Source organism: Porites lutea, chromosome 2 (assembly GCF_958299795.1).
Source record: "Porites lutea chromosome 2, jaPorLute2.1, whole genome shotgun sequence".
Taxonomy (NCBI): Eukaryota; Metazoa; Cnidaria; class Anthozoa; order Scleractinia; family Poritidae; genus Porites; species Porites lutea.
Genome location: NC_133202.1, coordinates 18279321 through 18307129, shown reverse-complemented (window position 1 = coordinate 18307129; position 27809 = coordinate 18279321). Strand labels below are relative to the sequence as shown.

The following is a 27809-nucleotide window of genomic DNA, read 5'->3' as shown; positions in this document are numbered from 1 at the left end:
TTTTTTCTTCAGAGGGTGGTCTTCTTCACTATATTTTCGATATAGTAACCCTTTCTAGCCATTAGACTTTTTCAACGGGATTTTCATCATCGATCAAATCAATCATCAACGGATTTTTTTTCCGAATGAAAACGTCTAGAACTGTTATGAAACCCTGTGGCAACCAGAGAATACAATGCCCTAATTTTTCCTAGCCTGTCCGCAGATGTTTTTCTTTTCTTTTACGAGAATTCGACAGCGTAAGAGCGTTCTCTAAAGAAAAAACAGAGGGTCTGTGAACAGGCCTAGGCTTTTCCATGTAACCCGGCTTGAGAACGGATAAATAAGGCCACAACGAAAAGAAAGTGTTTTAAACAAAAGTATTTAACTTTAATTAAACTTAACTCAATCTTACCTAAAGAGAATGTTTAATGTCGAGCATGTTCATTCTACAGTCCCTAGAGATTATGTGAAAAGTTTTCTAAGGGCCTGTTTACATGGAGGTGGGTGACCCCAGGTAGGTGAGGTAACATGTGGCGGGTTACACCACCTATCATGTAAACATGATCAGATTAAAGTAAGAGAATATATGGACAGGCAGGTTACCACACCTGCCTGAGGTCCCCCACCTCCAGGTAACAGGCCCTTAATGCATACATCTAATGCATTATAAATGTTTGCATATTTAGTCATAAATTTCCACAATGGATAAGAAAGTAAAATATATTTAGAATTTAAATGTGGTAGCAGCTAAGATAATTAAATTTCAAATCTTGAAAAAAGCTGTTATTAATACAATACACATAAAAAATGCCAAGAAATGTCTGTAAAATGTCTGAACCGAAAGGCACTGGGTTATTCTTTTTAAAAGTTCTCAGACTTCTGACTTAAAAACAAATCCTTTTTAGTTCACTATTTATGCAAATATCCTAGTTGTAAGGGAAAAACAATTCAGTGAAAGAGAATATAGCGGAGTGCTTCCCTAACATATTGTTTACTCCTAAAAAGGATATATTACATCTTAACAAGTTAAATTCTAAAATAATGGGATCGTACACTATAAAGAAAATGAATTAGTAGTCCCTAAAGTCTGGTCCAGCCATCCTAGTCTGCAGAGATGGAGCTGTTATTTTAATGCCTGTTAACAGGATACTAGAAATTGGCCCTGAAAAAGTAGTTGCAACAACTGATTGAGGTGACATAATAACACCCTTTCCTCAGTTTGTTGAACTCTATTGTTTTTAAACCTTGATCCAGCCCCTGGCACTTTTGTCTGTTTGTTGTAATCAGGGTAAATCCTTCAAGGGATACTTTCCGGGAGTGTTGTTTAAACTGATGACACTTTTTGGCGTAGTCCATTTTTTTCTAATCCTTGAATCCTACTGTGTAAAATTGGAAACTTGCCATAAAGCTCTACAACAATTCCTTCTCTTGCAAACGGCTGGTTTAAGTATTCTGCAAGTAAGTAAGTCTGATTCTTAGATGGTCTGAGACAGACAACTTTGAACCATCTGGGAATGAATTAGTGAAATGAATTAGTCTAACTAGGTATCAGCTTAATACATCAATCTGCAAAATGCTTTTATTCAGTGAAAATAATCAAGAACTTGTGTTCTCTAAACCAGAAGCACCAAGACACTACTTATAAAGTCCATATAATAATTATTACAATAATTTTCCCCAAAACTTGAATAGACCAATTCACAGTTGTGCTCTGAGTTCTGACCTTGAGTAGAAAACAGGCTGAAGGTGACCTTGTTTTGGTAGAAACCACACTTCTTTTCAAATGTAAACCATGCTCTACTACTGCATAAGAATGGCACTGAGCTTTCTAGTTTAAAACAAAGTCATCGCAAGCTATGTTAAGCCTGGTTTGCACATGAAACCGACCAACCTGCAACATAAGCCGCTAGTGCTGTCTGTGGTACTATTTTCTTATCAGAACAGTAGTTAGCAGCAGCAGTATGCCTGCAAAGTTAACTCGAGTTAATCTTCACAGGAATGTTGGCAATAAAGAACTGTGACGTTTTTAGTTGCTTTCAGCATGTTTTCATGTCAAAGCAGTATCACAGGCAATACCAGCAGCTATGTCACAGATACATCATCTTTACATGATAACCAGGTCTTTACTGTAAATTGGCCTATTTTGATCATGGACTTGAAGATAACTAAATCTACTATTTAAATATATAATTAAGACTTAATGTATGCAAGAGAGGTGTTCACATAATAATAATGTAATGTGACTATGTACTGACTACATCAGGTAGCCATAGTGTTTTCAGATTGTCCAACACAGTATCATCTGTAAGGTATTTTAGTAATAACTTGCACTCTTCGTCATTCGTATCTAGGAGATTTTCTTGACTAGGCTGCTTCATCAGTGATTTTGTGTCCTGTAGGACCTAAGAGGTATTGATCAAAATAAGCTTAACTGCAGTGAAATACAGACTGCACCAGAATGTAGCAACAGCCAATACAATGATTCAACTCAGAACTGGATATTGCCATTCAACTACCAAAAAGTTCAGTTGCACAGTACAAAATTAGTGAGATTCATTAATATATCTGAGCACTGCAAACTGATTATGGAATAACATTGGCTACAGTGGAGGCTCTCGTAAGCAGATACCCTTGGGATGTGTTCATAACTTGAGCTGGCCACTTAAAAGAATAAAAAATACAAAATTTGTACGGGAGTTGAGTAAAACAGGGTTTTGTGAAGGTGGCTGTAAGTAGAGTTGTCCACTTACAAGAGCGTCCATAAGGAGAAGTTCCAGTCCATACTTCCAGTATTTAAAGAACACTATTTTTCTAACACTGACTTGGCCATTTCACCAATGTGAAGTTTTTAGATAATGTTCTTAAAATATTATCAAAACTCTAAAATGAAAACGGTACCATGGTACCTGTGTTACTTAAACAACTGAGCCCAGTTGTTCGAAGGCCGCTTAGCCCTTAACCCAGGGTTAAATTTAACGCGGCTTTCTTTTTCTTTTGCTTATACACATTTTCTCGGATAATTTTCTCTGTTATTTTAAGAGCATCCAATCATCAACTTGCTGACAAAAAGAATTTTTAGACTGAATTTACTTTTTAAGCTTTCATATCTGAATTCAAATTTCGCACTAACCCTGGGTTATCTCAACCCAGCTTTGAGCAACCCAGCCCTGACCATGTTTGAAAGGTGTTTGGATTTGATAATGTCGCAGATGATTACTGTACCTTTGTAGACATGGAAGCCATGGTTTTAACTTTGCTATTGACCTGACCAATGAAATTGTTCGGCTTTAAAACTTCCATCACAAGACCATTTTCCCAAGCCTCTGTGGCAGCCATTTTATGGTTTAGCAGCAGCATTGAAACTGCCTACCAGTGAAAAAAAAAAGGAATAAATCCATTAAAAGTTTGTAATCTATTTATTGACAATAGTAGTGCTACATGCTCTAGCAGTTTTATATAAGCAAATAAGCTGCATACCAAAGCTGATCCACTGATACTGGAACTAAAGGGGCGTTGTTATTCATGTACACAATTATGAATGAAAGCAGTCTCAACATCAATCACACCTCTAAGGTAAATGCACATGTTCGCCCGCATTCCTAAGAATCCATCTGTTACTGTTATTGTCAGTAATGGTAATAGGACTAAGTGGAGTCCCATTCAGTCTGTAATTATGCCAGTGACTGACAAAATATACGGAAATTTTGAGCGTTTTATAAGCTACACTGTAGAAGTGAAACAAAAAGGTGATTCAAGTGCGCTCGCGATGGCATGTAGTATCCAGTTACTAAGGCATGACATATACTGTCCTATTAATGCCAAAATCAGGTCAGCAGATAGACAATTATCATATTACCATTATTATTATATTATGATTTTTAAGAAGTGGTTTCGGCCTGACTAAAGTATGCTGAATGAGTGACCCCACACTGGTATTTATTGGGTTTGCTGGAAAATCTCATTTTCAGATGGTCCTAGGTCCATTTAGAGTAAAACAATACAGTCCAGACACTATTCTGTTCCCAAGTTAGGTTATCATAAGATGCTTTAAACCCAACAAGTGATGCAATTCTCTTCAATTTGAGAGTCATTGATGGAAAAAAAGATTATTCGTTACATCTCAGCTACAGTCAACTCCCTTCATAACAGACAATATAGGGACATCGAGTTTGCATCCTCTTTAGGGAGAGTCCGTAATAGCAGGAGTTTCTTTCACTCAAATGAAGGGGTTTCAATAAGCACCGACGGCCGACAAAACGCGTCGGCTACTTTTTTTCAAAAAAAGGAAGCAACTGGTTTGAATAACGTTGTAAATAAAAAATGTCATAAAATCTGAATGAAAATGTAATTGTGATGTGCTTTAATGAAGGCCCACTGGTTTTATGTTGTGCTTTAGTCATAAGAACGCTAGATCTCAGTCAATTTTTCACACTTTTACACAGAATTTGTTTACGAGCAAAAGTACGTAATTTAGTTTTCATCATTTGTTCATTGCTTGTAGGAATTTATTGTCTAACTGAAAAATCGAAAGTTGAATGAATGCTACATTTTCTTGAATAAAAAACAATTTCTTTTTCCTCAATTTAGTCCCCAGAACTCTGATATTCGCATTTTAGGGCTTTGAAATTTCAAAATGTTCTGGGGAAGCACGCCCCCCAGACCCCCTCCCCCTAGAAAAAGGAGATTAACCCCCCCCTCTTGTTGATACAGTTGGCTACTCTATTCAAACCTGTTGGCTACTTCAATTTTAATTGAAACCCCTGCAAACGTCTGTAATTTGTCTTTACGGCAGATTTAGTTACTGTCTGTTTTACCAGGGCAGTCTGTTACAGCGGTTTGTCCAAAATGTGAGAGTTGACTGTAATCAGAAATTTGTGGTTTTTTGTCAGTATCCACAGATATGGATATCAAGCATCTCTCGCTCTCTCCAGTCCCCACTCTTCTTTCCATTTAAAACCACCCTGCAGGCTAGAATGTAAGGATTTGAGGGACATCTCTTAATAAAGTTGTTTAATCTACAACTCACCCCAGTTTTTCCTAGCAGGCGTGAGAGGACTGTAGAACAACACCCTATAGGTGGATGACCCCAGTTAGTAAAGCAGGTCTGAAATGTTGCCTGAAAAAGAAAAATGCAAAAGAAAGTGCTTTGATTATTTTTTTCTTTTTTAAGTCAAAGAAATGGTCATTATGAGATGAGCAATATACCTTGAATTGAGCTTTTTGACTTCCAACAGTTTAAGTCCAAAAATCACTACTTTAAAAATTTTTAAATCAAATTCTTTCTAAGAGATGGGCTTGGCTGAATGATATTTAAGCGTAGGGAGACAAGAATTCAGTCATTTATATTTGCATATAATGTGACTTCAAAATCGGTATGTCTGGGACATGTCTTTGATGACATCACTTGCATTTGGACGTGCTTCAGGAGAACAAAGTTTTGCATACATAAAGTCTCCTTCCTACACAAAAGGGAAAGATGTCACAAGGCAGCATACCGGTCAGAAATAAGGATTGTGCTGTCAAACTGGTATTTTACAGTGGTCAAAAATTAAAGAACAACAGTTGATGCCTGCTGTTCTGAAATGAATAAATATAACTACAGACCTTGTTGCTGGCATACACCACATCACACAATCCAAGGAGAGCTGTTCCAAACCCCAAAGCATTGCCATTCACAGCTGCTACAAGCACTTTAGGAAAGCTGATTAATAATTCGACCAAAAGCCTGAGGAATAAATTGATGACCATTTAAGAAATGAGAACAGAACCTCTTTTTGTTGATGTATTCAATCTGTTTATCAGGAGAAATACTAGTTTGTTCCAGGCTCTCAGATATTACGGATGGTGTAAGGCATGCGAAATATAAGCGCATTTCCTCATGAGTTTCCTCCATTTTTATTTTCATGTTCACACTTTCTCAACTAGCTTGGAGCGTGGAACAGGCAGAGAAATACATGTTATTTAAGAAACTGTAACTTCTCCTAATAACAAGGCATTGCCTATGGCACAGATGAGGATGATGCAATTAGAGTAGGTCTTGGTAAGGACTGAAATAACAGCACTGAGGTACAATCTTGGGCTGTTAGAGAATATAGAGATGTTACAAAATGATCTCTTTTAATAATATGGTTAAAGCTCTCAATGAGACCTCTGTTGTAAGTGACCAGCTCTAGTTACAACCACCTTTGCCAAACCCCATTTCAACTGTCAGTGAAACTTTGCAATGAAGAGCTCTCATAAGTGACCATGACTGCATTTAAGATTACCCAACTGGACTTTTCCTTTGTTTTTAAGCTCTCATAAACTATAAACCAACACTTTGATGAAACTGCACACTGCGTTAATGGTTTGTTGATAAAGATCTTGGAGTAATTTGGGTCTAAAAAAAATTGGATGTATAGTGAAGCTTCGTCTATATTAGCTTAAGTCACTCATTAAATAGTAATTTTCTTTTGTTTTTCTCTATGAATTATTAATGAGTTTCTGAAACTCTGAGCAACCACCCATCATGTTTTACCATGCGGTCATTTAAGAGAATTCATTTTTGTAAGCGACTAGCTCTAGTTAGGACCCCTTTTTCGATTTCTGAGTTGGTCACTTACAATAGCTTTGACTGTAATTAGAAACTAGAGTTTCCCAAAAGGAAAAAGATGGGAAGCAGTGGCAGATTTTTGGAGATTCTTTCTCTTTGACATTGACTTTTAGGTTCATTGTGGTGAAATTAAAAATAATACCTATTCACCATTTAACCAAATGAAACTAAATTAAAGATCTCCTAGTAAGGGATTGCTAAATCCTATTTGATGTTTTTCCCAGTTTTCTTAAATCAAATTTTATTTCCTTGAATTTTTATAACTGAAAATTTATTAAAGTAAAGATCAATGTGAAAATTGTTATATTTTTTCATAATAATACAACAAATTTGGGTTTTAACAAAGGAGACACATTATTGAAGGGTTTCCTGAGAAAAGGGCGTAATTTGCCTAACATATACAAACTAATATTTAGCATTGACAGTTATCCAAGGACATGACTTACTTGAATTTCTCTACCATTCTTTTTGCACTCTGTCGATGATGGGTATTCACCAAGTCCTGATAATCAAGACCGCTGCAAAAATTGTCTCCCGCTCCGGTCAAAACAACAACACTAACATCATCATCTTTAGAAGCTTCATGAAGAAAGTTAGCAAGCTGGTCACACATCTGGGAAGTGGACAATGTCAAAATAATTATCACATATTTGCTCTGTACTATTCACAGGATCGAATAACATACATCAGCTGTCAGTGGAGTGAGTGCTGAGACGAAAAGCTAAACGGTACAGTATGCACACCTATCCGATATGAGATTGGTGTGGCTCAGCTTTGCTCCATCACAGAAATCATGCCAAAATCACTGAACACTGAAGCTCCAATACAAAAGCTGTCTGCTGGTATAGTGTGAACAATTAGCCTAAAACTCAGAGTAATAGATTTTTGTTGTTGTTGTTGTTGTCTTGCTATTTACTGTTTCACACAGCTCAGATATCAACTATAAGGAGGTACCATATACATGAATACGGCTACCAGCAAAAATAACAATTTGTTTACTGTTATGGACGTACATTAGGGTAAGTTCAGACTGATCTTTCCACCTTGTTCATCTTCATGGCAAATTCTTGTGAAAGTATGTGATACAAAGTTTTTTAAATCAATTTTTTTCTTACATGGCAAAGATTTTGTGTGGTAGAAAACAAAGGATTTTGGAGCTTTTCTCTTTCTGTGGCAATGGGCATTAACATGGCCCAAAAAGGGATGTTAGGGGAATCTGAAACTCCTGCAACCATTCCCTGAAATACCCTTAAAACAGCAAAACCAAACAAACCTCAGTTGTTAATGCATTCCTCTTCTTTTCACTGCACAGAGTGATTTTCCAAACCCGTCCTTCCTTTATTACTGACACACACTCATCTAAAACACCATGTGTTCGGGTGGTGCGCATTAACCTTGCCATCTCACTTTCATCTAACTCCACCATAGAATGTGTCAAACCATTTTTTCTTGGCCGCCCTGGAGATTTTAGGCCTTTCTTCTTTTTTCCAGCAGCTTTTCCAGGACATTTACCAGCTACTTCAGCTAGCAAGGTATGTTCATTAATAGCTCCATTGATTGGGTTTGTCTTAAGTTTTTTTCTGCCATCCAACTCTGTGCCTAACACATCACACACATCAGGGATTTGTGACCTTTTCCTGCCTCTACCTCTTCCTTGTTGGAATTTTTTAAGTTCCGTTGTCATATTTTTCACTTTCAAAATTTCATCCACCATTTCCTTGTTTACAAGGCCCTTCAGCTTCCTTTTGTCAATATCAGTGACTTTTTTCAGTTGACGTAACTCTGGTTTGCTAGTTTCTAAATGAGTTACACAACTTGCATTTATTCCTGTCAAACAGTAAAACAATAATATTTCATTGAGGTGACTCCTAAATAGAACTTACTAGAGAGCTACAAGTGAAGACTACTTTTCATATCTTGTGCAACAGAAAGCATGTGTGCAGGGAAGAGAAATGCTATTCACAGAAAAGAAGGGGTTAGTTTCTAAAGAAACTGTGGTGCTGCTTTAGTGGAAGAGTGAAATACAAAGCTTTGGTTTTATCAACAGATATATGGCAAAATAGGCCGAAAACTAGGCTGCAATGGTTTGACTTTCTGTCAATGTCTTTGAGGTGTTGAAAGAAATGACAATTAGATGCATCAAACCCATTAGCTTGCACTTTTAACCTTGCCAATCATTCCAGCCAAAACGTGGCAGTCAGTGGTCTCTCCCTTCACCAAGGCAACACAGAAAGCCACAAAAATCTAGAGCAAAAATTGTTTCTTTATAAGGGACACTCTTAATTCCCATGGAATCAACAAACGTACCTTCTCATTCAACTAAATAATTCTTGTTTTTCATGTTACCTGTTGCTCCCTTTAATAGCATTAACAGTATTACATTCAACACAGATATGTAAACCTCATACTGTCCCCCTGAAATGCTCTGAAAAAGGACTAGCGTTGAAACATGAGTTTCTTAATCCCTTTATGGTGGCCAATCTACCTTATCAACTCAAATGGCTTTGTTCAATTGTCAAGCCACTCATGTGCTGAATGAAACTGGTTCAAACAATCAAAAAACAACCAATGAAAAGAAATATCACTTTATAGTGTGGAAAGAGTTAATAGTCTTTGTCAGCTTAATCATGTCACAATCAAATCCACTCTGCTTCTAAATTCATTGAATAATTTCTTCAAATGCCATGGTGTTGTTGTTTATGATTTCAAAGAGCAATGTAAAACTGTGTTCCATGCAATGGTGTGTTATGATTCTACTTACACCTCAAACTTATTAAATTATTCCACATCACACAAAATCCTCACCTAATAATTGTTTTATTATTCATTCAAAATATTTCTCTGTATCTGATTGGCTAAAATCTCATGCATAATTCATCATAACAAGCTATTGCTGACCAAATGTGAAAGAATTTTGTGATATTGAACTGATGACCTCTATCATGCAGCAAAATTGACAGATTATTGATCCATTAACCCAGAAGACCTGGGGACGAGTTTGAGTTGTTTTGGTAGTGAGTACAAAATGGCGGGACATTTTACTTGTTTCAAGGCAAACTATTTTCAAAAAGCATAGCAAGAACAGCAAGAAGACAACTCGACGGACAACATCTGCTATTTGGAGAATATTTGCACACCTGAAGAACTCTTTATCTCCAAAACTTGCAGATAAACATGCACTACCTCCATCAATAATAAGTTCATCTTTGATAAGCATGTGTTAGCTTGTTTTAAAACTAGGAATTATTTTGAATGAATAATAAAACAATAGGCTATTTGCACTAAGAGGCATGTGACACCGTTTTTATGAAAATGAAAGTTATATGATTTTGCCTTCGAAAAACGATTAGTGGGTCATATCTTAAACAATATAATGGTGATTTGGTTTTTCAAACCCGCACCATTTTCTTAAAATGAATAAGTTCGTAAATGGTCACGTGACCAAGAAGTGATTTTTAAAATTATGAATTACCTCTCTCTGAACACAAATTTTGCACTTAAACTTCAAGGAAAATGTTGAAACGATGATGTGATAACGTTTACAGCACATTTGAGCGTAACTATGAAACGTTGAACAAGATATAAGCAAGAAGTAGTTTTGGCCGCCATGTTGGAGGGCAAGAGCATGCCCTCCAACATGGCGGCCAATGCAAATCATACTACTTTGCTGAAAAACCAAAGTGCCACAAACAAAGTGCCTCCCTTAAATGCGTTTCCTCTCAAATTTCGGGTGTAAGATAATTTTTGTGTGCTCTAACAATTTTTGGCATCAGCAAGATTCCAACTCATTGTTTAAAGGAAGCATTGGTCACGTGACCTCTTAGTGCAAGTGGCCTATTATTGAATTTGGCTTTTGTATCATTTAAAGAATTATGGAGATCAAGGAGGGTGTTATTGTCCTTGACCTACGTCCTTGGCGGATAACACCCTCCTCAATCTCCATAATTCTTCAAATGATAGGAAAGCTGAATTCACTAGACTTTCTGAGAGGACTTTATTTGTTTCATGGTTGCATGGTTATGCCATTTTAAAGGACTTTTTATACATGTTTGGCGCGAAATTTACCGGTTGAAAATTGTACTGGTGACATCATGACAATTGACCAATAGGACAGTGAGTGATATTTCACGCCACTCCCGACACAGCATATGTTGATCGTTTTTTTCCTGCATGAATTTATAATATGATTCAATTCCATTTAGGTGAAACAAGTCGACCTCGAGACTTTGTTGCTCGTTCGGTCGCGCAGCGACCTTCATGTACTGCAGCTTGCTTTGCTCACTTTTAACAACTTATGGGAGGTCGACTTGTAGCAAGTCAAGTTCAAGACATCAGCGGCCTGGTGTTTGATCCGGGTCATAGGATATGTTGCAATTTGTAGGTCACCTAACTTACATCTATTTACTGTGGGATGATTGAAGATGAGAGTATGATTTTCTTTCTTAATCCAATACATGGAAAATAAAAACAAGTATAAAAATAACAATAAAGATAAATGAAAATACGTTTGAGAAAAATCAACCAGGGCGTTTTATGACGTTGGTTCGTTAATTGCTGTTTTTTACCTGGCATTGGAAAGGACTTTGCCATAAATTCAGTCACAGTATGAAGACAGGGAGTTAAATTCTCAACAGGTTCCCAAGTACTGTAAAGACGATCGTAATTTTTCCAGTGGACCAGATATTCTTCCTTTCCTTTGGATGTCCTTCTCCGTCCAATTACTTTATCAACCTGGATCAATTAAAAAAATCTGTAATGTACACAAATACACCACGTTCATAACTTTAACGCTAATTCTCTTGTTTAAAAAACAAGTACCACACGTTAAATTCTGGGACAAGGCAGCCCTTAACAATTTTTATAATGTGAAGGATTATAAGCTTACAACAAAAACAAAGTCACACGTGTTAGTTTGGAAGTGAGCTGTCGCAAACGAAAACTTAAAAATGTATATTAAAGACAAGATAAAGCCTCTAAATGTTCGAGTAACATCAGAAAACTGGACATAAATAGCGATAAAAATCGTTTCAAATAACAAGTAGAAAGCGACAAATGAGCACAATGCATAATAATTCCTCCTTGAAGAAGTGAAACTTTAGTTTGGCACTGTCAATGAATGACCTGTTTAAAAGAGGAGAAATAAAGTAACAAAAAACACGAATATTGTCTTTTAAATTAATCAGATCAAACCTTAAGAACTAGTACCTATGTGGAGGAAAAACTGAACGGATCGGGTCGCATCAAAAAGCAGAAATGAGAAAAATTGTGTCAGTATTGTTAAAACCTACCTCATAAATAGCATCGGCCATGTTGCGCATCCTCCGTTGAACTTGCGCGCCAAAAGTGTACGCACGCGCTAAAACAATTTGTTCGATAAAACGATGCGATTGGTTGATATCAGGGACGACCCGACGAGGTTGCTCGTTCGTCCTTCATTTATTAAATTCGCTCCAGCTGATATTTATTTTTTTTGTACCGTATTTCGCTAAGCACCGTGACCTTGCTAGCCGTCTATGGCCTAGCCCAGAACGGCCAGGGAAACGGTAACAACAGGGCCGTAGCACGGGGAGGGGCCGAGGGAACCCGTGCCCCCCTTGCCCCAAAATCTCAAAACATGCACGCATAAAAGTTGAAAATAAAACTTCATCTTCCAGAGCATTGAAACAATGATATCTCTGCAGTTAGGTGAAACGTTTTCTGGTTTTAGGTTACAGAGACCAGTCCAATGGGTCCTCAGGCCTCCCGGACCCAAAACCCTCTGCTAAAATCTTTGTGCCCACCCCACTAGTTTCTAAAGGCTTGCTCCGGCCCTGAAACAGACTATGACCACTTGTGCCATGATTAGACTGATAATTTTAAGAGGCACAAATAAATTGAAGCTGAAACCGAAGCCAAAACCCTCGGAAGGCATGAATGTGTTTTTCTCTCGCTTACACGAGCATTCCGTGCGCAAACTGGGTACAAGTTTCTTACCACGTGATGAACTTCGATTTTAGCGCCTTTTTACCTGCATCAACTTGCATTTGCTAACTTCAATTCAATTTGTCTGTCTGCGGTGTTTACTGATTTTCAGAAGAATGCCACATTTAGATCACAGTGTGAGATTGGACTTTAAAGATGTTTTAATTCGTCCTAAGCGAAGTACAATTCGAAGCCGAGCTGATGTAAGTATAACGATTTACGGTCGTTTCGCCTACGGGTCGTTTCGCCTACAGTCTGTTCGCGTACGGTTAGAGTCGATTCGCCTACGTTTCATGTGTCAGTTTGCCTACGTGTTAAAACATGTGTTACAACAGTTGATTCATCTACTTTATGTGCGATCGCGCTCGGATCCTAGTCAGTCGATTCAATTCCTAGAGCGTGACTCATAAAGTCAAGCCTATCGAAGTTAAATAATTGTAAATAACGAGCGTTCGTTTACCTGAAAATTTCCCTTTTAATTTGATTCATCTTCGTTCGAGTAAAAACAAGTTATGTAAATATCGCATATTCTGAGTTGCGAATTACACGGTTCTCCAATTACACTCAGTAACCATGAAGCGTACTCATTTCGCGAGATTTTAATTCTAATACACTTATTACATGCGGGGACGTTTAGGTTATCCGAGTGACACCAGCCCCTTAAACAACAGATCATTCGCGTTTAATTCCACAGGCCGCAGAGAAGTTCTTTGTGACGACTGTCAGGTGAAGCCGAAGCTAATTTCGTATATGTTAATGGCAAGTCTCACCTTCTTTAGTTTAGGCGCCGCTCGCGCTTCTCAAGTCTACACGAAGACCGTAAACAGTGGTTTGTTTACTGCCCTGCTCGCGCTTTACACGACCACACAAAGACCGTAAACGGTGGTTAATTTCATTTTAATACACATCTTAATGCTCAGTTTTACAATCACACGTTTCTTAAATCATTTTAAGCAAAATATCTTTCACACATTCTATTGGTAGACGACTGGGTTCCGCCATAATAAAGTTTTTAAAGACATTCGAACTTAGATGTTTTAGCGCGTTGTTTTTCTAGCCATTCGTAGGCGAATCGACTCTATTCGTAGGCGAACAGACCGTGGGCGAAACGACCCGTAAGCGAAACGACCGGATGCAGTACAATCGAACTTAACGTGAACGTGCATAGAATCGAAGTTATTTAGTACACCCATGCTAGTTGTGGACAGTCCCTAGAATTTCAAGCGAATCATTGTAGATCCATCACTGCTCAGAAAAGTTAGCCGATCGTGTTTTTTAACGCGCCATAAATGTGTTTTTACCGAGATCTTGATGTGTTCATTAAAATTGCTTTGATGTTTGCGCCGACTGTACAGTAATGGGATATATCGCTTTACAGGTTGAACTTTGCAGACATTTCAACTTTAAGTATGCAAAGAAGAGACTTCCTGATGACATCATTCCCATTATAAGTGCTAATATGGATACCATTGGTACATTTGAAATGGCCATGGCTTTAGCAGAGGTAAACATCTCATTGTTACAAAAATAAGGAGTCTTGATAATCTTATGCATTACCGACTAAACGTCAGGCCCCAGTTGTTCGAAAGGTGGTTAGCATTGTCCAGTGGATAAATAACTATCCACTGGATAGCGCAGTTGGTTGTCGTAATACTTATCCTCTGGATAGCAATTTTTCTGGCCCCAGTTGTTCAAACGTTGGATAGCGCTATCCACCGGATAAATAACTATCCAGCGGATAGCGTAATTGGTTTCCCTAATAGTTATCTGCTGGATAGTGATTTATCCGGTGGATAGCGCTATCCAACGTTTGAACAACTGGGGCCTGGTAAATAGTGCTATCCAGCTTTCAAACAACTGGGGCCAGGTCAAGATGGCTGGATATTGGCCAAGTTAAGTCCCATCAGAGAATCCAAAAATTACCCAATAGCCAGTCAGAACATATTACTGGCCTCAGCTTGCCCACTCTTGGAGCCATTCATATGACTCTCATGATAAATAGATTTCTTGAGTTATAATTATAAACAAGCTGTAAAAAGTTGGGATGGGATTTAACCTAGGTTAGGAGGGGGTGTGTCACTATGGCCAGAAGTGGTTAATTCATTCACCATACACCGTCATGATTTAGGGTGTTTGTGTTTTGAATGTTCTGCAGCCAGTTTGAGCCTTTGCATCATGTTCAGTAAATTGCTCCTCCTGATACTTAACAATGATTCTTTGAAATCTAGGTAAATAGTGGCTAAATATTTACCGAGGCGCAAAATGGCGAGGTAAATATTCCTAGAGCCACTATTCACCAAGATTATAGAGAATAATTGTTTTAGTATATACACACAAAGTGATCTCAACAAAATCAGAGAGGAAACCATTAAAAATTATGATTGATTGATGGATCAAATCACGCAAAAGTTTAAAAATAGATCTTTGCAGAATTTTCAAACATGGCGATTCACAAGTTTATCACTTTGCAAACAACAGCGTAATGGCTTAAATGGAACTGTTAAAAGTTTGAATTGTTTCCTTACCTGAGAAGAAAAGTAGAGCTTTGTTGTTTTCTGTTGACTCACCAAGTTTATAGCCAAAAAGGTTTGTTGTGTCGTTCTTCGCATAAAGTGCTGACAAAAACAGTGGCTCGGTTGCTCGAGGTAAGACTTAGGTAAGACGTCTTCCTGTACCATTCTTTTTCCTATTTACTTGAAACTTAGAATTTTTGCAAACATTTGCTTTCAAATTTGTTTGTCATAAATAAACTTCAATTTTTGGGCCAAATTGTCTTGTTAAGAAATGCTGAGTTCACGAAATGGCTTCTTCTACGCAAATAAACGGGAGTTGTAAACAATCCATCTAGCATAAAACACAGCTACAGTAAATGAAAAAGGCCACTTTGAATCCTTTCAAGTCTTTTCATGCCTTAAAAAAAGTCAGCCCTATGACTTTGTCGACTTTTAAAAGATCGTTCTCTAAAAAAAATGGGAAAAACACCGAGCTCACTCATTATCCACTCGCTGGGAGATGAATATTGTTAAATAGTCCGAGATAGTGAACCAATCAAATTGCTTAAATCACCAAGATCACTGAGTGTGTACATACTAAACCTGAATGTATAAAGCCATTCCCTAATGATTCAAGATTCATTCAAGATCAAGATATACAGGCTATTAAGAAAGAAAAAAATATCTGAGCTCTTTCAAGTTGTCGTTGGCAGTACAGTAGGAGTATAATGTTCAATGTCCTCCCCTGTTCTCCCCTCTTTCAATAAATGTCATGCTCAATAGAGTACTAAAGTGATGACGTCATAAAAATGAAATTTCTGAAATTATGGGATTTGTCAGGATATTCTGAAAGAACAATGTTCAAGAGGCCTACTTGCCAAAAATGAGCATTTGGGGGCAAATTGTCTCTGAGATCGTAGCCCAGTTATACTCAGAAAACTCCATACAAACCCTTCTAATTTTTTCTTGGGTCGACCCAAAAACAATTTAGAAGGGTTTGTATGGAGTTTTGTAAGCATAACTGGGCCACGATCTCAGAGACAATTTGCCCCCAAATGCTCATTTTTGGCAAGTAGGCCTCTTGGACATTGTTCTTTCAGAATATCCTGACAAATCCCATAATTTCAGAAATTTCATTTTTATGACGTCACACTTTAGTACTCTATAGGGATGTCCAGTAAGATCTGAGGATGGTAACGGCAGTGAAAAAATTGCTGAAAAAGTGAATTCACATTCTTTCGGTCTTTATCGCAAATATTCCAACTCTGACTTACTTAGAACCGAATTGTTGGCAACTCTCTTGCAGTTGAATTCTAAGGACCATATCCAAGTTCAGAAAGAGAAAGTAAAGTTTGTCATGCATGGCTTGTTTCATATTTGACAAAATGTGAAATGGGACATTTTCACTTTGTAATCTAGCAGTGAAGGCAAAGAAATGTCAAAAAAGTACTGCACATGCAGAGCTGTTTTGAGTCTTAAACCTATGGCTCTTTTGAAGTTCTCATTGCCATCACCTTGGTCTGATCTTAAGGTCTCTATTTGTTTAACACTGAATTTTTAGCACAAGCTTCTAACAGCAATTCACAAGCATTACACCGTGGAAGAATGGCAAGAGTTTGCTAAAGACCACCCAGATGTATTACCGGTAACTTCATTTTTTATTTTATGACATCTAGATATTTTGTTAGGCTTAGCTGATTATCTCTATAAAAAGTCGTTCATTTTCTGTTGTCAAGAATAAACAAACTCAACCGGCATTTCTTGTATTGGAAAAATTTATCACTTGTTTACCCCCTGAGAATCCATGTGACATCGCTTTTACCCCATCAGTCCTTAAGCGAGTGCAAAGATGGCGGGCATTACAACACTTAACACAAGTAACTGAAATGAAATAAGTGATGAAACTGAAAATGAACATTTTTTAACATTGCTTAACTTAATACCAATCACATCTACCTGGAAAAGTTCAATTGAACATTCAAACTTGATGCCCAGGCCCCAGACAGTGGACAATGCTATACACTGATTTAATGGTTGTCTAGTGGATGACTACAAAGCATCATTCAAATTTCGAACAACTTGGAAAATGCATTACCTTATTATATGCTTCTATTAAAGATGATAATGGCAAATTATGGGTGGAAGTAATAATTTTTTTTTCTGGATGCAGCAGTGACCATAGATGTCCTCACAGCAAGCAATAATGACATTAATGTTGTCGAAACTCAAACTGTACATTTTGCATGACCATTAAATCATTGTTTCGTTTTGAGGGAATAAACAAACTGGACTGCAATTTCTTTCATTGGCAAATTTTATCCTTTGTTTGCCCCTAAATACCACGTGACATGGCTTTTATCCCATCCATCCTAAAGCGCGTATCATGAATAAGGTCTATTTGAAGCATCAATATAAAAATGCTGCATTGAATTCACAGTATGTGATTGCTAGCTGTGGGATGATGGATGAAGACGTTGCTAGATTAAAGCAGATCCTTGATGCTTGCCCTGCTGTGCCTGCAATCTGTCTGGATGTGGCCAATGGTTATTCTGAGCACTTTGTAGAATTTGTCAAAAATGTGCGGAGCAAATTCCCGGAGCACATTATCATGGTATTGAAAAAATTAAATTTGAATGCTTAGTATTTTTTTCAATCAACTGAATTCTCTAGTTCCTCATTTTGAGGCCACTTATTATTTGCATACTTCTCAGTGATGGTACTCTTTGTTGCTTACCCCTTTTTACATTTGTTTTAAAATGTCTTTCAATGCAGATCCAAATTTGCATTATAGGAAACATGTTTCTTCTTTTTGTCATGATATTATTGTACAGTTATATATTGTTTTGTCAGCACATTCTGTACTGTCTGACATGTTTTTTTTGTTTTTTTTTTTCATTTACTGTAGGCAGGAAATGTTGTGACAGGTGAGATGGTGGAACAACTGATCCTTAATGGAGCTGATGTTGTCAAAGTTGGTATCGGCCCAGGTTAGTACTGTAGTGTATTTACCCTGTCTTAATTGCCAACTGTGTTTAGAATGCCAAGATACAGTAATATTGTGATTTCAGTATTCTACTCTACATACTGCTTAGGCTTCCTGTAGATCAGATTTATGACAGTTCTTAATGTGTTGGTCAACCTGTTTGGCAATCTTTTGGTGTGTGTCTTGTTGTTTCATCAGGGTCTGTCTGTACCACGCGCCGTCAGACTGGTGTAGGATATCCACAACTTAGTGCAGTATTAGAATGTGCTGATGCTGCCCATGGACTCAAGGGACATATCATTTCTGTATGTACAGTATAATGCCTTTTTTATGTTACCTACTTGTATTTATCTCAGATAGAGGTGACTATTAAGGTTACTTTAACCATTGCAGTAGTAATGAAGTAGAGTCGAAGCTCTCCTTGTGACCGCTCTCACAAGAGACCAGCTCTTGTTATGGCCACATTTGTGAAACCCCATTTGAACTGTGACTTTATATTTATAAACTTTGTAATAAAAAGCTCTCGTAAGCGACTGCTTCTGTATTTGTCTGTGACCACTTTTGGGATGACCCAACTGAACTTGTCTTTTATTTTTAAGCTCTCATAAGCATCACTCAAAGTCTTTTCCATAAAAATCAATTGTCTAAAAAATTAGATGTAAAGTTATAACCCTGTCTAGATCTATATCAGATATAAAGATACTCATTAAACATTTATTTCTTTATTAATTTTAAAATTTTTTTGTTATTAATTATAATGAGTTTCTGAAGCTCTTGTAAGCAACCACCCTCTTTTGTTTTACGATGTGGTCAATTTACAAGGGCTCATTTTCTTGTAAGCGACCAGCTCCAGTTACAACCACTTTTTTCGAATTTCTGAGGTGGCTGCTTTTGAGAGCTTCGACTGTACTCTGTACTGTTGCAATAACATTGCAATTGTGAATAATGGTTTTATCATTGTTGATTTCACCTTGAAGTGAGGTATAATTTATGCAGAAATTCCACTGGCCATCATTTTGAACTCGGACCATGTCCTGGCAACAACTTTTACAAAACAAAGCAGTGTCAGTAAAGTCCATTTCTGCTTTCATGGATCTACAATCCATGTTTGTTTACTTGATTTCAAAAGAAAATGGCAAACCATGAAGAAAGGATATGCCTCTTTCATGCAAGAAAAGTGATTTACAAAAGATTATTTGAAAACAATCAAGTAACCAGGGCTAGAAAATGTCCTTTGCGGTACCGTCCAGGACTGGTAGATTTTCTTGCTGGGCAATCAACTGTTGATAGCTCACCTGCCCAATGGGCAAATTAGAGGCCAGTCAAGCCATTATGATAGTAACCAAGACAAGGAAATAATGGTCCTGGGAAAGGGATCTTGCCCAAGCATCAAGCCTTTAAATTCCATTTTTTTAGTTGTGTAAAAAATTGCTATCTGTAAATTTATGAAAGTGAAGATGTCTGTAGTACAGGGTAATATATATATATTATTTATTAAATTTAATGCATTACTATTGAGACACTATCACACAATCCATTGGTAGTTTAATTATGTATTGTTACATGCCTAATTTTGAGGGGGTAGGGAATGGTCTAATTGGCATTCTGTCTGTATTATACATAAAAGACCTCTGTCAATGGATAAGTGACACTCTCCCGTTAGAATCAAAGTGTAAACACAGGCCTGGGTAATTTTAGATGTGTCTTGTAGGATGGTGGATGCACTTGTCCTGGTGATGTGTCTAAAGCTTTTGGTAAGAACTCTGTTCAATTTGATGACATTCCACTGTAAAAGTATCCGCATAAATTGTAACTGGTAGAATGGAAATGTGTGTAGTGCGGTTTGTTGTAGAATTATCGTATGATTTGTGAGTAGATGAGTTTTGTACTGTTATTGTGGAAACCTTGGGTGAAAGTTGTCGTAAGCATTAAAGCTGATTTCAAAGCAATCATTTATCAGAGGAAGTGTAAATATTTCTGAGCCTTATTAATGCAGGGAGATAATTTTCTTATCACTACTTAAAGAGCTGATGAACACTAACATTTTCCCTGAGTCAAAAGCCCCACATCCAAACATTTGGTAATTGGGTTTATATTCAATGTACTAGGTGGTGAGTAATTAATATTCTGAAATTATGATAATTTGATTGGCACTGCAGTTCATAATTTGTCATTAATTATAAACCATACTGGTAGCAGAATCTTTCTTTCACTTGTTTGATACTGGTGTACCTGCGAAAGATGCTGCATGAAGTGGAGTAAGATCTTTATTGAGCATGTGCTGGGATACAGTTGTGAACCCAGGCCTACTGGTACAACTGTCTAAGTTATGACCATCAGTTAATCAATTTTCGGGTGCTCACACTTGAGAAACCAGTTCCATAATAGAGAGTAAGATCGAGTAGTCCAGAATTTCAGGCTTTGGTTACTTGAAAGGCTCAACATGCTTCACTGCAGGGGTTTCATTAAGGGTCAGGGGCTGGGCACCGAGCAAATTGACCGGCTGCTTAACTTCTCAAAGAACTTTTTTTAATACAACAAACAATCAAAAATAGTTTTAAGTAAATGATGAGTCTTGTCAAGTGCAAAAACATATTTCCCATGCGGCATGAAATCAGTAAATCCCCTTGTCTGTTACATGCTAAAAACAAGAATCACCTCATAATGATTGCAAAAGAAGTGTACTCCATCAAAAATCATCGGAAATATCTCAATAAGATTGTGAACTAATTTGTGTGGTGGATATTGGTATAAAATCATGATTAAATTGTTTAGAAAAGTTATCTTTTTTGTTAGTTGAAAGGCATTGTCTGCAGCTTCAGAATGCAGGAAACTCTAGAATCTCAAAATTGTCCAGGGGAGCACCCCTGGCCCTTCCTATGGGGGAAGACCCAAAGTGCCTTTCCAATTCTTTGCCTGTGTGTCAAACCCAGTTGCCCTCCTTTTCAAAACCTTAATGAAACCCCTGCTTCAGGCAAATCTCTTTTTATTCTCACTCAAACGGATAAAAAAGAGGCTGGGCATAAATTGAAATGATTTTATTCTTAAGGTGCTGGTGCTGACTTTGTGATGATGGGAGGAATGTTTGCTGGTCATGATCAATCTGGTAAGATTGCAACAGACAGTTACCATGGCCACCTGTTATGTGTTTTGGCAGTGAGAACATTGTTACAATTACAAACCAACGATATCGTACATTGCGTTTAATCCCCTGAGAGGGTAGCTTGTAGTGAAAGTGACGGGGATGATCAAAGGATTTTTGGGGGGTTGGAATTTTCGGGGTGCCTTGATTTAAGTAGAGATTTTGTTAGGTATTCAAAACAATCTGAAGGTTAGTGTAGCACTATTTGCATATACTGGCTACATAAATATTGACTGAGGGGAGTTAATCAATGCACAACTTTTATTAACATGTACTTCTTTATTAACTTGTACAGGTGGGGAGTTAATAGAGCGAGATGGGAAAAAATACAAGATATTTTATGGCATGAGTTCAACAACAGCCATGAAAAGGCATGCTGGGGGAGTAGCTAATTACAGGTTTGTTTTGTTCCCTAAAGCAAATATAATAGCTCACTTTTGCTTAAGGATATAATTTGTATTTTATCTGCTTCTGTTGTCTGAAGAGTGCCTCATTTTAATAAAAAGTTTTAGTTAAAGAGATTACAAATGCAAGTTGATTACAGTTTGATACACTTTTGATGAAAGCATAGTTTTTGATTATCATTGTTTGGCCAGTTTAAGTTTCTTAATTAGCCGACAACATTGTCTTACTTTATTAATTTCCTGTGAGTAGATTTCAGTACGAGTCAATTAAACTTGTACACTTATTTCCAGGTCTTCAGAAGGCAAGACTGTTGAGGTGCCATATCGAGGTGATGTTCATGACACTGTGAAAGATATCCTTGGTGGAGTGCGTTCAACATGTACATATGTTGGAGCTGAGAAACTGAAGGAGCTTCCAAGAAGAACTACCTTCATTCGTGTTACTATGCAGCTCAACAATGTCTTTTCATAGAATGTTGACATTGTTCCGAGCAGTTTTGAATTGTGTACTTTTGACCATAACTTTTTAATAACCATGATTTACTCTCTTTGATACCCTGCGAACAGTGGTTTCTCCAGGCTGGACGCTACACTAACACTACAGAGGGAGAGAAACTACTGCAAGTGACTGTTTGCTTTTCCATCGAGCATGTGTATCCACGTGACGCTTGTGTCAAAAACATGAAATGACACCGCTTGATTTGCAGGAAAAATTAGCATTTCTAAGATCCAACAATGTGACAGCAATGAGAGCCTCAAAAAGCAACAGGTTTAGTAAGCAAAACAACAATTTTGCATTTGCATCACTCTTTTTTTTGCGTGACTATGAGGTGACCAAAGTTTATTTCTCTTTCTGAACTTGGACATGTCTGTAGGAATATTAAACTCCAGTTTAGTTTGCCTACATTTGACAAAGTAATTGTGTAGGAATATCCACGAAAAAGACTAAAACAGCTCAAATTCACAGCAGGCTTGCATTAAGGCAAAAGTTATAAACATAGGCAAATGCACAAGAGCCTTAACTTGTTTTAAAACGAGTTTTACCTGTTCAAAGTTATTTTATTTATCCATGGTGCTGGACGGCGGCTTGATCCAAGAAGCAAGTGGTCGTGCGTGGCGGTTTTTCTTCATTACATAGCGTCCAGCCTGAAGAAACCACTTCTCACAGGATATCTTGAACTTTTTAGTACACTAATTTTATGTTTATCTAAGCATGAAAAGTAATGAAATCAACACCAGCTATGACTTGCTTGTCTATGTTTATCACTGTGGTCTTTATTGTGTAGAAAAAAGGCAGGTGACCCCTGCATGATGACTTGCTAATTGCCCATGGGCGACTGGGAAATCTTAGTTTTTTTCACAAAGCATAATGTGTCATGGGTATACCGGATTTTGTAGGGTCACAGCTAGGCTCCCAATGGTATTTCTAAAGCCTACTTTCCATGTAATCATCTGAATTGTCTCGACTGCTCAAATTATGTCAAAATATGGCCTTGTAATGCAATCAGGATGATCATAAGGAAACACCTCTGATGAGACACAGGACAATACAGATGATTTTGGCAATTGCATTCACCTAGGTAAAACTTAAGTCTATACAAATTCTTTAAAGCAGTTGTTCAGATCTTCTCAATTGCCTTGAGTTTTTTGGATGACTGTGCTTTGTTTCAGTGTTACCCAGTTGACTGACCAAACAAGTTAATTCTTTTTGGGCTCAGTTGAAAACTGCTCTGTCATTGCTAAGTAATTGCGGTGTTTTTATTCGGATATTATTGTTGTTATTTATTATTATGATCATGATTATTATTATTATGATGATGCATGTTTTTCTTTTTGCCACGAATTAGGGTATGCTAGCAGGCATGTATAGTCGCTACATAACCTGTATTGTTTCAAATGTGTAGATCAAAGGAAGAGTTTTTCTTTATTAGTATTATTTTCTGAAATTCTAGATGGCGATTAATACAATCATCTAACCAAAGAAGATTACACTAAGAAATTTGAATTTTACTGTACCAGGAAAATTTATTATATTGTAAAGAGAATGTTGTTCAGGCAGTGTGCGCTGGAATTGACAAGTGAGGTTATTCAGTCTTACATGTAGATCGAAGTAAGGGTAGGAAATCTCTAGCTGGAATTAGTATCATTTTTGTCAACTGATTAATTGTGAAGCAATAATATATAGTCTATGATTGTAATATGGTAACTTCTAAGCTCGTGGCATGATCATGTTGTTGTCATGTTTAGATATATAAAGAAACTTAAAAATATCTGCACCTGGTCAAGGTGGATTTTCACTGTCGTGTAGTTTTTACCTGCACATGGACAATTTTTTTCACTAGGTTTTTGTGATTAAATGGATTAGAGGTGTTACATGAAAATGTCGCACACAAGTGTAAAAGTTGAGCATGGACTAGTGATTACTCTCATGTTAATGTGTCACCTTCATGGCTGGGTGTGGGCTACCTTGTTGTGCCCGAGATCTATTAATATATGTTGTACATTTTCTGGTTGTAAAAGTTATTAACAAAAAGCTTTCCTTTTAAAAGTTATAGCATGCATCTCTCCTGAATAAACTCTTTGAATAAAATTATTAAAATTTGGCATTACATATGGTTCTTACTACAACAGTTAAGGGTTGGTATTAACAGTTTAACTTTTTTACCTTGGTTTCCATCGCGAAATTAATATTTTTGCAGAGCTCCTATGTTGCCCAGTATCCGGACAGCTGGCCCAGTATCGGCCCACAACAACAACAACGTAAGTGTACATAAATTTCGGCAGGCAAGCGACTTATAAGCTTCCCTTGCACTTGCAAAGTAGTCTGGCAATCGATTCCAAAAATATAAATCTATCTGGGAACCTAGCATCGTGAAATAAAACATAGCAAATAACTGGCGTATGGTGGCTGGTGGGGAACGCGAGCGGCTGTTAAATGGTATAGTTCTTATTTCCTTGTCTAGGAACTCTTTCACTGATTTAAGGAACGCATCCGTGGACGAGCCAAAGCCGCGGTTTGCAAGCTCGATTAGCCTATCTGCAAACAGGTTTTTTTCCTTCGTTTTTTCTTTAAAAAAAGAGACTGGCGAAGGGACCTCAATCTGACGGTCAAAGGTCACTCTCCTATTTAGTCTGACCTGCAGTGTTGATTTCTTCATGCTCATTCCCCACATTTGGCCTGCTTTTCTAGCACTAATTCCTCCTTCTTTTGCATCTCTCAATCCCTTACAGACATTTTTCAGACCGTTGCAACCCCATTCTAGTAGTCACAACTGGGGAAGGTATAAGAATTCCCGGTTTAACTCTGTCGCTTGTAGAGAGTGCAGTCACGCGATGAAACAAGCTGTGCACACGAAATCAAGTCGCCTCTGAATGAGTGAAGTAAATTTCTATAAGAAGTTGAGTAGAATTACACTCTACGATTATATCATATATCCTAAGCTTTAATTATAGTTATAGATATGAAATCAATCTTATCCGGATAATGTACGCAGCTAATTAATCGATTCTGTACAGCAAAGAAAAAAACTGGCCGGATACTGGGCAACTGACAGCAATACTTAGTGAATGTTTTTGGCCTCCGTTATTCCATACAAATCAAATTCCAAGAAGAATTAATAAACTTTCTGAGAGCCTGACTTCTTTAAGTATCTTCACTTTAAATATAAAACAGTTTCTTTGAAAATATCGCATATTACCTACCCTTCTCTGAGCAGCACTAATTTTACTGGGCCGTAAATACCTGAACAGAACGGCGTCTTCTGCGACTGTTTCGCCAAAACTTTCATCTTAAAGCTGAAATGTTCAACTTTCATTCGAAATACTTCGTTTACCGAGAACTGAAAAGGGCGCCTCAAAAATTGAGTTTTTGTTTTAAGTGGCCGGATACTGGGCAACATACTGTATTTCTTTAATCCTGTTACTTCACATAAAGTTAAACTTGAAATTCTATCTATACCAAACAATAAATCACATGACCTGTATATCTTGTCCTTCACAGCTTCTTAAACACCCTTGTGACATAATATCTCCTATCCTTGCAAATATTCTCAACCAGTGACATCTGTCAGTTTAGGTAACTATCCCTCCAAACTGAAAATGTCTAAAATTATACAAATTTTCAAAGCTGATGATGAGACTGATGCCTGCAATTACAGACTAATTTCATTATTATATTGTCAAACTTCAACAGTATTTTTGAAAAAATTATGTACAACAGAGCGAAAGGTTTCATTGACAAACACATAACTGACAATCTTCATCCCAATACGGTTTTGCCGAGCACATTCGACTGAACATGTCATACTTGATATCGTTGAATCTATCCGTACCAATATGGACAAAAAACAAAAAACTTTTTTCCTGTTGAGGGTTCATTGATCTTAAGAAAGAAAAAAAAAGAGAAAAAACGTTAATTGCGGTGTACCACAAGGGTCTGTTTTAGGGCCACTCTTCTTTTTACTATATGTTAATAAAAACTTGAGTTTTTCCTCCTTGCAGATGATACTAACGTCCTTAAGACACTGGAGTCAATTGTAAATACAGAATTGCAAAGTCTTTTTAATTGGCTAACCTCAAACAAACTTACGCTCGACATAAAAAATCTAACTTTGTTCGTCCATAAAAAGTTCAACTATCAACCACAGATTAATATTTTTGATAATGAAAAACATAAAATTGTTAACCTTGAACAAAAGAACTGCATTAAATACCTTGGATTATTAATTGATGAAAATCTCTCTTGGAAAAACCATATTTGTTCCCTCACAACATTTCATAAGTAAAACTGTTTGTCTTTATTGCGAAGTTATAGCATATTGTTCCAACTGGAAACCTTCTTGATATTTACAAGTCTCTCATTGCACCCTGTATAATGTATGGTTTAATATCTTAGGGCAATGCATCTAAAACCCTCCTTAATCTTCGAAAAACGTGCCCAACTTTGCTCAAGCAAGGAAGCGTGCAATACCTTTCTACCCCGAGAATTCCTATACTTTGAAAAAGTTGCTAATTTAGGGGTGTCCAGAAAACGAAGACCCCCTTAAAATCACTTGGAAACGGCTCGAAACTGCTAATAACTACTTCTAGACTTCTAGACACTAGGGGAGTCTAAGAAACAACACTGGTTTCAATCCAAAATTTTGACCAGGGTCTTCGTTTTCTAGAACTAGAAAAAGAAGACCCCCCACCAAATCATTTATAGCCTGCGTAGAAATTTTTCCGTTCCCTTTTAGCCAAGCGAGAATTATGTGCAAGGTCCTCACTTCTCCCCCCAAGCCTTAACATCTTTGCGCCTCTTCGCTGCGGGCTTCTTGCCTCTCGAACTTTCTCTTACCTTCGTTTGGCTGAAAGGTAACGGAAAGATCGTGATGTTTCGTACACTCCTCCAGTGTCTAGAAGTAGTTACTAGCTTCGAAGTGATTTCAAGGGGGGTCTTCGTTTTCGGTAGTTTCGAAAACGAAGCACCCAAATCTCGAAAACGAAGCACCCAACGCAACCACTGTAGGTTGAAGAACTACAACTTTAAGTCTTGCATGACGCAAGTGGCCGAACCAGGTGGAGGCAACGGATGCGTCCGTACCCCTAAAGGTCCACAAATCCATCCCCAGGTTTTATTTTAAGCCTGCCACTGTCCTGTTTAACTGAACGTTTCTAGATAGGAAGTCCTGTAGTCTCCAGATACTTGACTCATCTTATCTTAATAAGCATATTTTTTAGTACACATACATGTTTATGACGACATATTGGGTATCTATGACACTTTCTTCTCGGATAATAGCCTGGGACTAACAAAGCGCTTTCTCTTCCACCATTTTCGAAAGCTGCGCGCTATTACAATTTGAATCGCTTGATCACTGGCTGAAATTTCCGGGTAAAATTTCACAGTGAAAACGTAGTTAGAAAACAGATGTCATGTTTACCTAGTTTTGTAAAAAAAACATAGAAAGAATATGTTCAGCTAGTATTTGGCCTAGTGGAAACGGTAGCCAGTAATACACTTTGATCACGTCCAAAACAGAAGTCGTCACTTTTTAAAATTTAGTCAGGGCGGCGGAAATGCATTTGCAACACCTCGCAGTTCTACTTGAATAGTTTTGAACTGCATTCTACTCGCTACTCGTTATCGTGCTTGATTCCTGCTGTATTAGCATTGGTGACTTGACAAGGAACTGTCTCGTGTTTTTAAAGGGCAGACAGGTTTCGAGTCTTGATTGTTTCTTTTTCATGATTTGGGTGCTTCGATTCGTTTTCG

General features: G+C 37.4%; 2 protein-coding genes across 5 annotated transcripts; one reads left to right on the top strand and one right to left on the bottom strand.

The window, feature by feature from the left end:
• Positions 1–357: 357 nt before the first annotated feature.
• On the bottom strand, positions 358–24841 carry LOC140927932 (enoyl-CoA delta isomerase 2-like). Of its 2 annotated transcripts, XM_073377639.1 has the most exons (9): positions 24695–24841; positions 24222–24301; positions 11140–11305; positions 7848–8401; positions 7021–7187; positions 5587–5707; positions 5009–5098; positions 3205–3348; positions 358–2384 (listed from the first exon to the last, which is right to left on the bottom strand). In XM_073377639.1, the coding sequence occupies exons 2-9, from the start codon at positions 24231–24233 to the stop codon at positions 2226–2228; spliced, it is 1413 nt and encodes a 470-aa protein (XP_073233740.1). In that variant the 5' UTR covers positions 24234–24301; positions 24695–24841; the 3' UTR covers positions 358–2225. The 2 variants fall into 2 exon arrangements, with proteins under 2 accessions (XP_073233740.1, XP_073233739.1); XM_073377638.1 differs by lacking the exons at positions 24222–24301; positions 24695–24841 and adding an exon at positions 11863–11884.
• Positions 12562–24159, top strand: LOC140927937 (GMP reductase 2-like). 3 transcript variants are annotated; one of them, XM_073377643.1, is made up of 10 exons: positions 12565–12738; positions 13914–14039; positions 16589–16672; positions 17465–17638; positions 17933–18014; positions 18209–18315; positions 19722–19764; positions 21060–21116; positions 21448–21550; positions 21848–24159. In XM_073377643.1, exons 1-10 carry the CDS (start codon positions 12652–12654, stop codon positions 22026–22028), a joined length of 1044 nt encoding a protein of 347 aa, XP_073233744.1. In that variant the 5' UTR covers positions 12565–12651; the 3' UTR covers positions 22029–24159. The 3 variants fall into 3 exon arrangements, with proteins under 3 accessions (XP_073233745.1, XP_073233744.1, XP_073233747.1); XM_073377646.1 differs by having other exon boundaries at positions 12610–12738; positions 13928–14039; XM_073377644.1 differs by lacking the exon at positions 13914–14039 and having other exon boundaries at positions 12562–12738.
• Positions 24842–27809: the final 2968 nt, after the last annotated feature.

What these genes read in the sequence shown, in the direction of transcription:
- LOC140927932 (XM_073377638.1), bottom strand. Translation starts at nt 11,883, where the DNA reads ATGGCCGATGCTATTTATGAG. An exon ending in AAAGTCCTTTCCAATGCCAG is followed by an intron (nt 8,402 to 11,139) that starts GTAAAAAACAGC and finishes ACTGTTTGACAG; the next exon opens with GAATAAATGCAAGTTGTGTA. An exon ending in TGGCTTCCATGTCTACAAAG is followed by an intron (nt 2,385 to 3,204) that starts GTACAGTAATCA and finishes AATACCTCTTAG; the next exon opens with GTCCTACAGGACACAAAATC.
- LOC140927937 (XM_073377643.1), top strand. Translation starts at nt 12,652, where the DNA reads ATGCCACATTTAGATCACAGTGTGAGATTGGACTTTAAAGATGTTTTA. An exon ending in CAATTCGAAGCCGAGCTGAT is followed by an intron (nt 12,739 to 13,913) that starts GTAAGTATAACG and finishes ATCGCTTTACAG; the next exon opens with GTTGAACTTTGCAGACATTT. An exon ending in CAAAGTTGGTATCGGCCCAG is followed by an intron (nt 18,015 to 18,208) that starts GTTAGTACTGTA and finishes TTGTTTCATCAG; the next exon opens with GGTCTGTCTGTACCACGCGC.